Source organism: Pelophylax lessonae (assembly GCF_965119305.1).
Source record: "Pelophylax lessonae genome assembly, chromosome: 13".
NCBI lineage: Eukaryota > Metazoa > Chordata > Amphibia > Anura > Ranidae > Pelophylax > Pelophylax lessonae.
In genome coordinates, this window is record NC_138780.1 from 24,763,041 (window position 1) to 24,775,969 (window position 12,929).

The following is a 12,929-nucleotide window of genomic DNA, read 5'->3' on the forward strand; positions in this document are numbered from 1 at the left end:
ACTGAACTGGTCAGCAATGAGTCCAGATCTAAATCCCATAGAGCACCTTTGGAGAAATCTCAAAACTGCAGTTGGGAAAAGGAACCCTTCCAATGTGATAGACCTGGAGCAGCTGGCAAAAGAATAGTGGTCCAAAATCCCGGTAGAGAGGTGTAAGACTCATTGATGGTTACAGGAAGCGATTTTGATTTCACTTTTTTCCAAGTGGTATGCTACCAAATATTAAATTGAGGGTGCTGAAAATTTTGTCCAGTCCATTTGGACCTTTGCATAGAATGTGTCAGATTTGGCTTTTTGTTTCTCTGCTTTTTCATGTCCTACCAATACAAACAAAAGTAATAAACATGAGAATGCCTAAACATTTGCAGCCTTTTTTAACCTGTTCAACAATGAAAAGCCTTTGAAATAACTTTCCTGTCTTGGGAACCCCCATTGGTGTAAGTGCTGGTTCACACTAGGTCGCTCCGACTTCGGGGGCGACCTGTGAAGTCGCGTGCACCGCGACTTGCACAGACTTCATATAATGAATGTCTATGCAAGTCGCTCCGAGGTCGCCCCGAAGTAGTACAGGACCTAAGTCGGAGCAACTTGTGTCGCTCCTATTAGAATGGGTCCTGTAGCACTGCATAGTGTGAATGGGCACTTTTGGTCAGTGGGAAGAATGTTCCTTATACTTGTGGTCATCGGGAAGAATTACCCCCTTACAGATAGCTAAAAAAAATGTTGTCAGTGGAACCTTATCTGTTCTGTTCATTGCTCAAGGAACCTCTAACACCCTCAGTAACCCTGGTTGAGAAACCTTGGCATACAGTAAAAACCCCGCTGGGAATTGCATGCATTCCAAAACATTAAAGAATGAGAAAATGAAGGGTGTAGCTCCACTTTAAGACATTCCGTCCTGACTGCGACTAGTAATTTCACCTTCGCTGGGGAGCTGCACATTTCCTAGCTGCGGTGTAGAATGTCAGTGACGGAGTAGTAACAGCTGGAGGCGTGGTGCGTTCAGAATTGGTGATCCACAGTAAATACATTGTCTGATCTCTGTCCTCTACAGCCTCATTTGGCTCTCATATAATCTGTGAGGGTGTATCACATTGACGTAAGCCCCAGCATTTACAGCTGTTTGCATTACTGTTTAAAGGGCTCATGATCTTGTCATTGCTGTGTCTGGTGGGGACGAAGGACAGGGACTATTATAAGTCACAGTAGCAGGCACCACCTGGCTCAATAAAAGTCAGTTTGACCGAGTCGTGTACAGAATTATTGCCCAAACAGCGACTGCATCCTATTAGACTAGCAGGGATTTGCTCATTAGATAGATATCTTACTTTCTGTTGAGCCTGCAGGGCAGGAAGTAAGGGGAAGTCTCCCTAATGAGACAAATGCCAAAAAACAATTCTGACAAATGTTAACCCTTCCCTACTCTATACAAAATAGAAAAAAGTTTGGCTTTAGATATATTTTAAGTGCTTCCTCTACTGATCATCTGTATCTCGGGAAATAGGAGGAGGAGCATTTACTGCTTGACCTACAGTTGGCCTTATATTCAAGCATTAACTGTTCAAGCTTGCATAAGTATCATATTTGCTCCCTTATTTGACTTTTCCTGGCTCTTTACTTGAATGTCAGGTTTAGAGGTCCTGTTCGGTCTGACAGTTGCTGCCCTGTGAGGTGCCTGACTTAATGCAGTCTTTAGACTTCTGTAAGTGCATAAGTGTTAACAGAGCCCTGTAGCTAAAGCGGTATTTTAACTAAAGCTAAAGAAAGAGTGGTTTCCCCTTAGGTGGGACTTTAAAGGCACAGAACAAAATTGTTTGTTGGACACCAACGCTAAGCCATCGGGTGAGTATAGGCTCTGTGTTCACCCCTAGATAAATTAAGCCAATAACCCAATCAGTCCGGACACAGCCCTACTGTATGAGGGGAAAAAAATGTTTAGACTTTAGGGGGACCCTGAACTCTCAGCCTGATTAGTCCGAAACAATTTGAAGTGAAGGAAAAAAAAGGGGTAAATCTAAATCATTCATTAGTAAGTCTGCACAATTCCTAATAATTTCAAGATTGAGTAATCTATTTCCGTGGCTGGTTCTATATAGGTTGGCATAAAAGAGGTGCACTTTTTATGAAGTTTCAAGTAAAAATAAATTCAAATACAGATATAAATGAAAGTGTTCAAACAGTCTCCAAGAGCTGAGTCAAATTACTCTCCCTTAACCACAAAGGCCGACCACCAACACACGGACAAGACGTACTCTTACCAAAACCCCAGGACCCCCTGGTGACAGGCAGGTCTGGAAAGGTTTGGGGACTTCCCCTTTAAAACCACACTCCAGTAGAGGTCATGGAACAAATGAAGATACCGCCTCAGGATGTACTCCACAGTGGAAATCCCGAACTCCCAGACACGTAATGTAAATAAATAAAAAAAAAACACTAGATAGTGTAAAACCGTAAAAGTATTGGATTATTAAATAGTGTCACTCGCATAGATATGTGCATGTTTCTCCACAAACATCTGGCAGGTGAAAAAAATAGCTTCAACCGTCACTTCCGGATAACGCAGTGACATAGATCAGCCGCTCCAGGAGAAGTACTTTGGTGACGGAACTCGTAGGGCGGAGCGGCCTGTTTACGTCATCGTTATCCCAAAGTGAGCGAATGCCATTTTTATTTGCCGGATGTTTGTGGAGACATGCACATGTACATTTTATCTATGTGAGTGATACACACATAGTGTTTTTTTATTTGTATACATTTCGTGTCTGGGAGTTTGGGATTTCCACTGTGGAGTACATCCTGAGGCAGATTACCTGACCTCTACTGCAGTGTGGTTTTACAGGGGAAATCCCAAAAACCCACCAGACCTGCCAGTCACCAGGGTGTCCTGGCGTTTTTGATAAAGAGTACATCTTGTCCATGTGTTGGTGGTCAGCCTCTGTGGTGAAAGGAGTGTGATGTGAGTCGTCTTTGATTTCTGGCTGCAAGATCTCCTCCTCATCATCTCTTTGGGACTGTTATTTACCGTATTTATCAGCGTACAGTACATCATTACAAATAATGTGTGCGTGGTACAACGATAATTTTAATTGGGCTGCCTCGGAGGGGAAATTGGGGGGAGCATCACCGGATTACACAGAGCGGGGATCTTCCACTTACTCGGCAGGCCACTGTTATACGAAGTCCCGCCTCCTGGACCGACTCCTATGATAGACAGTACAGTGATCCAATGCCGGCATATGTGACGTCTATCTTGGGAGATAAAGACTTCATATAACAGCGGCCGCCGAGTAAGTGGGAGATCCACGCTCTGTGTTATCCGACGGCTCTAATCTCCATGCAATGGTGAGGCTGCTGATGGGCACTGGTGAGGCTGCATTGATGGGCACTGGTGAGGCTGCATTGATGGGCACTGGTGAGGCTGCATTGATGGGCACTGGTGAGGCTGCATTGATGGGCACTGGTGAGGCTACATTGATGGGCACTGGTGAGGCTGCATTGATGGGAACTGGTGAGGCTGCGTTGATGGGCACTGACCTTATTTTGCTTCAAAGTTTTTTTTTATTTAAACTTAAATTTTTTTCCTGAAACTTCCCTCTTAAAATTAAGGTGCGTGTTGTACACCGATAAATATGGTATTTAAATCTTTTATTCACGTTTCAACAGTTTCATTTATATCTATATTTGAGTTTATTTTTACTTGACATTTTATGATAGCTCAACACTTTTTATACAAATCCTTACTGTGATAAATAAATCACTGATGTGTTTGCAGCTCGTACGCTTTATTAGAGTTGGCACAAGCGTGGTATTTTTTCGTTTTCAATTACTGGTTCTATGTAGGGACTGATGAGGGAAACTCCTCTGGCCTTGTAGGCTGTTTTCATTTAGATAAGGCCTAGAACATGGACTTTGCACCAAGAGAAAAAAGGAAGCATAGTTTATAGTGTGTGGTTTCCCAAAACAAATTAAAGTGATACTAAAGAAAAAGTAGAACCACTTTAAGTGTATACTAAAGTAGGGGTAAGTGTTGCATATTATTGTAGTGATCTTTACTTCCATGAGCCATAGTTAGCACACCCAGCATTAAGGTTTGACAAGATCAGGTTTCATATAGCCAAATAATTTCTCATGTTAGGAAAAAAAAAAATTCCCAACTAATGTGCAGTACTAGAACAGCTATTCCCAGCCAGGGATTCATGGAACCCTAGGGTTTCAACAGAGGTTGCTAGGGGCTCCTTGATCTGTGGCTGGTTGATTTCCCATCCAATGGTGCCTGCTTAGTTTCGGGGACAACACTGTTTATCAGCGGCATGGGAACTGTGATCTTTTTAGTTGTCTGAAAGGGTTACTTTCTTACTACTTTTGTAAGGGGGCATTCTTTCCACTGACCTCCAATGTAAGGAGCATTCTTCCCACTGACCACCAATGTAAGGAGCATTCTTCCCACTGTCCCCCAATATAAGGAACATTCTTCCCACTGTCCCCCAATGTAAGGAACATTCTTCCCACTGTCCCCCAATGTAAGGAGTATTCTTCCCACTGACCACCAATGTAAGGAGCATTCTTCCCTCTTTCCACCAATGTAAGGAGCATTCTTCCCACTGACCACCAATGTAAGGAGCATTCTTTCCACTGACCACCAATGTAAGGGCATTCTTCCCACTGACCCCCAATGTAAGGAGCATTCTTTCCACTGTCTACCAACGTAAGGAGCATTCTTCTTACTGACCTCCAATGTAAGGAACATTGTTCCCTAGCTCCGCCAATGTGTAAGAAGCATTCTTCCCACTGACCACCAATGTAAGAAGCATTCTTCCCACTGACCACCAATGTAAGGAGCATTCTTCCCACTGATCACCAATGTAAGGAGCATTCTTCCCACTGACCTCCAATGTAAGGAGCATTCTTCCCACTGACCTCCAATGTAAGGAGCATTCTTCCCACTGACCTCCAATGTAAGGAGCATTCTTTCCACTGACCACCAATGTAAGGAGCATTCTTCCCACTGACCACCAATGTAAGGAGCATTCTTCTCCCTGATCACCAATGTAAGGAGCATTCTTCCCACTGTCCCCCAATGTAAGGAGCATTCTTCCCACTGACCACCAATGTAAGGAGCATTCTTCCCACTGTCCCCCAATGTAAGGAACATTCTTCCCACTGTCCCCCAATGTAAGGAGTATTCTTCCCACTGACCACCAATGTAAGGGCATTCTTCCCTCTTTCCACCAATGTAAGGAGCATTCTTCCCACTGACCACCAATGTAAGGGCATTCTTCCCACTGATCACCAATGTAAGGAACATTCTTCCCTAGTTCTTCCAATGTAAGGAGCATTCTTTCCACTGACCTCCAATGTAAGGAGCATTCTTCCCACTGATCTCCAATGTAAGGAGCATTCTTCTCACTGACTACCAATGTAAGGGCATTCTTCCCACTGGTCCACCAATGTAAGGAACATTCTTCCCTAGTTCTTCCAATGTAAGGAACATTCTTTCCACTGACCTCTAATGTAAGGAATATTCTTCCCACTGGCCAATGTAAAGGCTTTTCTACTTACTCCTGCTGTTTAGGTTTAAGCAAGGGTTCCCCAACACCTTCATTTTATTTTAATGGTTTTTGGGATAAAATGTTTAAGAAAGATTGGACTAGAACATGACTTCATCTACAGGCCTCCAAGTTTGGACATTTACTTGCAAAGGACTTGGAGGTTTTGGACAAGATAAATACATGGACAACTTATGCAGTCTCTGTATGTGGATTTGGGTATATGTTGCTTAGGAAGGATTGCACTAGTATGGACAGTTGTGGAAGTAAGGTTTAAAAAACTGCAGTTGAGAGCCGTTCACTCATGGCTAATATTTCCAATTTTGTAGGTGATAAAGAGTTTGTATGTCTCTTAGGCTGTGTGGTTTCTGTGCTAAAGTTCCTTCCTAGGCTTTTCTACCTGCCATACTAGATTCAAGGAGGTGTTAGGCTTATTTATTTTTTAATATAGAGAATGTAGGGCATGTAAAGGTGGGCATGAACACCCAAAACGCCAAGTTAGCTGGAAACGGAAACAGGACCAGGAACAGTGACCCATCTTGTTCCTGGAGTGTTACGAGATGTAGGTAGGCAGCCAGTGGCCTGGGCCACAAAAACCCACCTATACAGCATCTGAAAAATTACTTTTGCATGAATGCGTTGCTTAATGACAAAAATATAGGTGATTTATACTTTTATAACATCTGTTAGTCTATAGTCAAGTTCGTATTTTTATAGGTCATTTAGACCTATGCATATAATGATGGGTTTGGGTTTCACCTCTTGTATGTATTCTTGTCCATCACACAGGTTCTGTTGAAGTCTGATGCCCCGACAGGTGACGTTCTATTGGATGAGACCCTAAAACACATTAAAGCCACAGATCCTGCAGAAACTGTTCAGAGCTGGATAGAATTACTCACCGGTAAGGTTTGATTACTATCTTCAGATGCTGCTTCTGCTTATTTGTATGACCTCATAAACAATGTATTGTGTTCAAACTGTTTGGGCAACTCGTAGCATAGAATTTTAAACATGGCTACATTGAGTGCCGTGTTTTTTTCGGAATGTGGAATGATGATTTTTTTTGTTGTTGATTTTGCTGGTTGTCTATAGGGGTTTCTTCTCCACTTGAGTGCCATTGGCTGCCTTTTGTGGGTCAGAAACTGGGGAGCAAGGCTTAAAGTGGACCTTTACCCATAAAAAATAATGTTCTTTAGCAAGGAACATACTTTCCTCATTAATATTTATGTTACCAAAATTAGTGTTCTTCTTTCTTTCTTGTGTGACGCTGGCATTTTGCTGAAGCCCGGAGCTCCGGAGCAGGAGTAAATCTTTAGGCTGTCAGCAGATCGTCCTCTAGTGGTTCAGATTTTCGGCACAGTGCCAAAAATGAAGAGCAACTGAGCATTTGCAGAGCAGGGTGAGCAGAGGCCTAGAGGACAGATGGGTCAATTACAGCTGACGATGGCATTAATTGTAGGGTGATCACTAACAACTTATCCACTGCTGTAAATGACCCTTGGGACACAAATGCTCTCACTGATATGAGGCACTATTCCTCCCACTGGTACCCAACGATAAGGCTGTATTCCTTCCTCCACTGTCAACAGTGGGGAATAATTTCTCTCACTGATATCAACAATGGGGCACAATAGCTTCCACTGACACCTACAATCGGGCACTATTCTTCCCACTAACATCAATGGCGGGGCACTATTCCTCCCACTAACATCAATGGCGGGGCACTATTCCTCCCACTAACATCAATGGCGGGGCACTATTCCTCCCACTAACATCAATGGCGGGGCACTATTCCTCCCACTAACATCAATGGCGGGGCACTATTCCTCCCACTAACATCAATGGCGGGGCACTATTCCTCCCACTAACATCAATGGTGGGGCACTATTCCTCCCACTAACATCAATGGTGGGGCACTATTCCTCCCACCTACATCAATGGCGGTGCACTATTCCTCCCACTAACATCAGTGGCAGGGCACTATTCCTCCCACCTACATCAGTGGCAGGGCACTATTCCTCCCACCTACATCAATGGTGGGGCACTATTCCTCCCACCTACATCAATGGTGGCGCACTATTCCTCCCACCTACATCAATGGCGGGGCACTATTCCTCCCACCTACATCAATGGCGCGGCACTATTCCTCCCACCTAAATCAATGGCACGGCACTATTCCTCCCACCTACATCAATGGCTGGGCACTATTCCTCCCACCTACATCAATGGCGGGGCACTATTCCTCCCACCTACATCAATGGCGGGGCACTATTCCTCCCACCAACATCAATGGCGCGGCACTATTCCTCCCACCTACATCAATGGCTGGGCACTATTCCTCCCACCTACATCAATGGCTGGGCACTATTCCTCCCACCTACATCAATGGCTGGGCACTATTCCTCCCACCTACATCAATGGCGGGGCACTATTCCTCCCACTAACATCAATGGCGGGGCACTATTCCTCCCCACTAACATCAATGGCGGGACACTATTCCTCCCCACTAACATCAATGGCGGGGCACTATTCCTCCCCACTAACATCAATGGCGGGGCACTATTCCTCCCCACTAACATCAATGGCGGGGCACTATTCCTCCCCACTAACATCAATGGCGGGGCACTATTCCTCCCCACTAACATCAATGGCGGGGCACTATTCCTCCCCACTAACATCAATGGCGGGGCACTATTCCTCCCCACTAACATCAATGGCGGGGCACTATTCCTCCCCACTAACATCAATGGCGGGGCACTATTCCTCCCCACTAACATCAATGGCGGGGCACTATTCCTCCCCACTAACATCAATGGCGGGGCACTATTCCTCCCCACTAACATCAATGGCGGGGCACTATTCCTCCCACTAACCTCAATTGGCGGGGCACTATTCCTCCCACTAACATCAATGGCGGGGCACTATTCCTCCCACTAACATCAATGGCGGGGCACTATACGTGTCACTGACCCCACCGTTGGGCACTATTCCTTCTACTATCAATGGTGCTGCACTATTCCTTCCACTGAAGCCAACGATGGGCCACTACTCCTACTAATACCAATGATGGGTCACGGTTTCTCCTCCTACCACAGGTGCAATGTAATTTTTTATTTTTTTTACCCCCACTGACCACAAGGCATTGTTTACACTCATTGACGCTGGGACATTTACTACACCCACTGGCCACAGTCCAGCCTCGTGAAGTCTGAAGGACAGTGAAAGTGCTTTGAAAGTTTTGAGACCTCTGCCTTAAATCATTTCACAATGCACTGCCAAAAACTGCAGCCAATATTCCATGCCAATCTTTTGTAACTGAATAATACAGGTGTGTTACTGTCCGTATAGCAAAGATATACAGTACCTGCCAAGTTTTTGATGCTTTTGCAGCGGTCACATGGCATTCTCTGCTGTTGATTAGCTTACTGGTAACTAGGGTTAATAAATCTTTCTCTTGGCGTGTTTTTAATATGTAGTTGGCAATACGTTTAATATAAACTGAATGACCCAAAACAAATCCTGACTTTTTTTTTCTTTCTTCGCGTCAGGTGAAACATGGAATCCATTCAAGCTTCAGTATCAACTGCGAAATGTGCGTGAACGCATTGCCAAGAGCTTGGTGGAGAAAGGAATTCTAACCACAGAGAAGCAAAACTTTCTACTCTTTGATATGACCACCCATCCTGTCACCAACACCACGGAGAAGCAGCGGCTGGTGAAGAAACTGCAAGAAAGTGTACTTGACAAATGGGTTAACGACCCGCATCGCATGGACAAACGGACACTAGGATTGCTGATACTGGCCCATTCCTCCGATGTCCTGGAAAACGCCTACTCCACCTTGCCCGATGAAAAATATGACATGGCCATGAACAGATCGAAAGATCTCCTAGATTTGGATCCCGACGTAGAAGCCAGCAAACCCAATGCCACAGAAATGATATGGGCCGTGTTGTCCGCTTTCAACAAATCTTAAGATACGTGGACAAAGATAGAGACATAGAAAATGATGTAACCATTTGATTCTCTAGGACAGCCCATGAGTTACCAAGAAGAACGGAGCGCAAGTGCTGTTTAAACAGAGACCATGAACTTCGGATCCCCCAGTTTGATGGCCCCACGTTTTATTTCCTTCACCTTGAACCTCCACTCTTTAAAAATAACCAATCTGTGTATACAGAACACATTTTACAAAAGATGGACATTTGAGGCACCTTTGTTGATGAGGCAATCACATTTTCATCACATAAGCACCAGTCTGGGTGGATAATGAGTGGCTTTGACCAATAACTTACTGGATCCATCCCTTTTTAGTTGATTTGTAGAGATAGATGTAAGGGAGACCATTCCATTTATCAATCTCAAGCTGAATTATTCTCGAATTAGAAGGACAAACTACCCACAGGTCTCTTGGGGGACTCCGGACTAGGCCCAAATCAACACACGGAATACAAACTTGTGGTGTTGCCTGCTTCCTGTAACCCACCCTCAGTCTTGTCAGTCTTTAACTTTTTTTTTTTGTCTAACGTTCCAGCTGATCTGGATCTGCCCTACTGTGGGCAAATATGGGGAAGTGGCTACTTTTTGTCCATGTTTTTTTTTTTTTTCTGTAAGTTTTAGGTTTTCGTTTTTAGGCCAGCAATGGTACTCTTGATTTGATCTTATTACTAATTCCAATGCAGCTTTATAAGAGGTAAAAAAGTATGATAATCCCACCTTTAAAAACGAAAATTGCACGCTGGTTTATAGTTTTGAAGAAAAAAATAATTATTTTTTCATTAGGCCCAGCTATCTGCCTGGCCTTTTTTTTTTTTTCATACAGTGTCGGTGGATATTCTTTGGTGTGAGTGACGTATATTCATGTTTGCACACTTGTACCCTTTTGCGTCGATCTCTTGATAACGTTTGTATGTATGAGTACAGCTTGAGGCGATGACTGCAATAATTGGCACCTTGTCCATTTTTAGGGTCACTGTAAGCTTCCTTTATTCCATCTTGTCCAGGATTGGCAAAAACGTACCGGAAAGTCAGTTCCCATAATGGAGCCTTTGCTGTGTTTTTGTCTCACAAGTAAAGGACCGTGGCTTTTTTTCCACGAAGTCCAATCTTAAAGCGGAACTAAACCCTCCTATCCTTTTCAGCCAAGGAAGCTGCCATCTAAGTTTGTGTTTGATCTGCAACTGTCATGGTGCTGCACATGTGATCAGTTATGACACCAGCCATGACACCAGCCATTTGATGGTTTGACAGTTTGGTTGAGAACACAAGCAAATGTTAGTTGGCATTCCTGGCATACCGGGAATGTAGCTGTTTTTTTGAAACCTTTAAATCGATGGGTTTAGTTCCACTTGAAGGTAAAGATGGCAACGTTCCATCCAACTTGGTTTGAGGTACCAACCCACACACAAAGGTGGCAACGTGGCACATACTATATTGTCTGTATTTGCAGAGACCAGGAAGAATTATACAGTAACTCCCGGACAGTTGTAGCCATATTACCAATGTTTTGTAGTGCATCATCTACCACCTTATGCCAGATTATACGTACACCTTATACTACACCCATGTCCTTGATATAAAGTTGTCGATGGTCTTGAGAAGCAGACAAATTAAAAAGCGAACTACTTGCAGTAATAAGCCATAATAGCTGCTTAACTGTGTCTGTATCTTGATTGTGTTGATTGAAGAAGATCTTGATCTTGATTGAAGAAGAGGCAACAACCTACCTAATATTTTAATCTGCTGTGACCCTAAAGGTCTGTTTGGAAATCAAGGGTTCTTGTGTATGTCCAGGACCACGCTAGCCTTTGATTTGAGGCAAAAGTGGACCCATCCTTCAACAGGTGTCTGTAGCAGGAGCTGAAGCTTGTTTGGGATAGCGGTATCTCCTGACTTGCGTATTGTGGAAGGATGAGGATAACATCCCTGGAGTATGCTTTGACAGCAGTGGGTTTCATCTTTCAGATCTCTTTTCCTTTTCAATAAAGATAACCGGGGGTGTCAATTTTTTGATTTATCTATTCTGCAATGGCTAGTGATGTCTCCAGTAGCTTATGTAGCTCAAGCAGGCTCATTGGGCTCTAGCTTCTGGCTTTTTACATGCTTCCATCCTCTTCTGTCTTTCAGGTATTCCTACGTGATGTTCTTTTTTTTTTTTTTTTTTTTTTCATGGGTTTGTGTCTTGTGAAATAACCCAAGAACATATGAATAACCAGCAGCTGTTTCAAAAAGAAGCAAACATGGAGGTGTCTGGCATGTGATTCTGTAAATAGAATGCCTATGCTGCATTATTCACTCATCAATCTGAACCCTCCTGGCGAATTATATACAGATAAGAGGCCATATCCAACAGATAGGGTTGCTCCAGGCCCCCCTGGTGACTGGTTATGAAATCTCTGCTAGAAGTCAGTGTCACAGTTCAGAAAGATTCATTAGAGAAGAAGCGAATGCTGCAGTGCTACTACCTCCTCTGTTTATAATCCCTAGCCGCTCTAGAACTGGTGCTCTGACCACAGGGTTGCTGAAGCCTCACAGTTAACTTATTTCAGAAGATAAGTTGTTACAACAGTATAATGGTATAAACATGTCAACGTGTTTTGACCCTTAGGCCTTATTTATTAATGAATAAGGCCTAAATAGCTGAAACACGTTGACATGTTTGTGGCTGTAATCCTCTGCACCAAATAAAGTCATCACTCCTCTGATTTATACCATTTTCCCTGCTTATCCTTTGGATTCAGAAAGATTCATAGACTGGCTTACTCTACCTAAATGTCAGTTCCTTAAACTCCGACTAAGTTTTGGATTTTGTCCAGTGTTTGGTCACCTGCCTGGCAGCCCATGGGATGGTCCAGTGTTTGATCACCTGAATGGCAGCCATGGAGCAATGGTACCCATTTACTGTTCGTATGGGTTTTTGAAAATGTATGCCTATTATTAGCATAGGAGTTCAGCAGACTTCCAAATAAATGGCCTTTACTGCTTTTGTTATACACTTACCACACAAAAAAAATGAATTGATCATGCCTAAAGCTACATTCACACTTGAGCTTTGACGTTTTTGGTGAGTTTTTCTTTGATGTGTTTCAGGCGTAAACATTTTTGTTAAGGTTAGTGGAAAGCGAGTTACTAGGAGTAGGAGACTGGCATGAAAATGTATAGAATACGCATATTACGCAAGTTTTTGAGGCTCTCCCATTTGACGTAGGAGGCCAAAAATATGCGATTCTGCTCCAAAGAAGCTCATGTACTGCTGCGGAGCAACAAACAGTACATTGTTTAGATGTGAACGGGAGCCATAGAATGTAATGGAAATCTTATTGTCCAGTTTTGTCATGCTTCTGGAAATGCACAGCTAATCGCTCAGGTGTGAACAGGGGC

The 12,929-nt window shown here is 43.6% G+C and overlaps 1 protein-coding gene and 1 long non-coding RNA gene across 2 annotated transcripts in view; one reads left to right on the top strand and one right to left on the bottom strand.

Annotated features, from left to right (window-relative positions):
* The window catches only part of GOLPH3L (golgi phosphoprotein 3 like), a 109,179-nt gene extending 99,326 nt beyond the window's left edge, over positions 1–9,853 (top strand). Inside the window, exons 4-5 of the mRNA XM_082242760.1 lie at positions 6,336–6,450; positions 9,098–9,853. Coding sequence (XP_082098886.1) covers positions 6,336–6,450; positions 9,098–9,525 — 543 coding nt within the window. The 3' untranslated portion in view covers positions 9,526–9,853. The remainder of the gene's footprint in view (positions 1–6,335; positions 6,451–9,097) is intronic.
* LOC309543126 lies at positions 4,454–5,370 on the bottom strand. Its single transcript, XR_014224750.1, has 3 exons — positions 5,193–5,370; positions 4,887–5,160; positions 4,454–4,568 (listed from the first exon to the last, which is right to left on the bottom strand). It is a non-coding gene; the product is annotated as an uncharacterized lncRNA (long non-coding RNA).
* Positions 9,854–12,929: the final 3,076 nt, after the last annotated feature.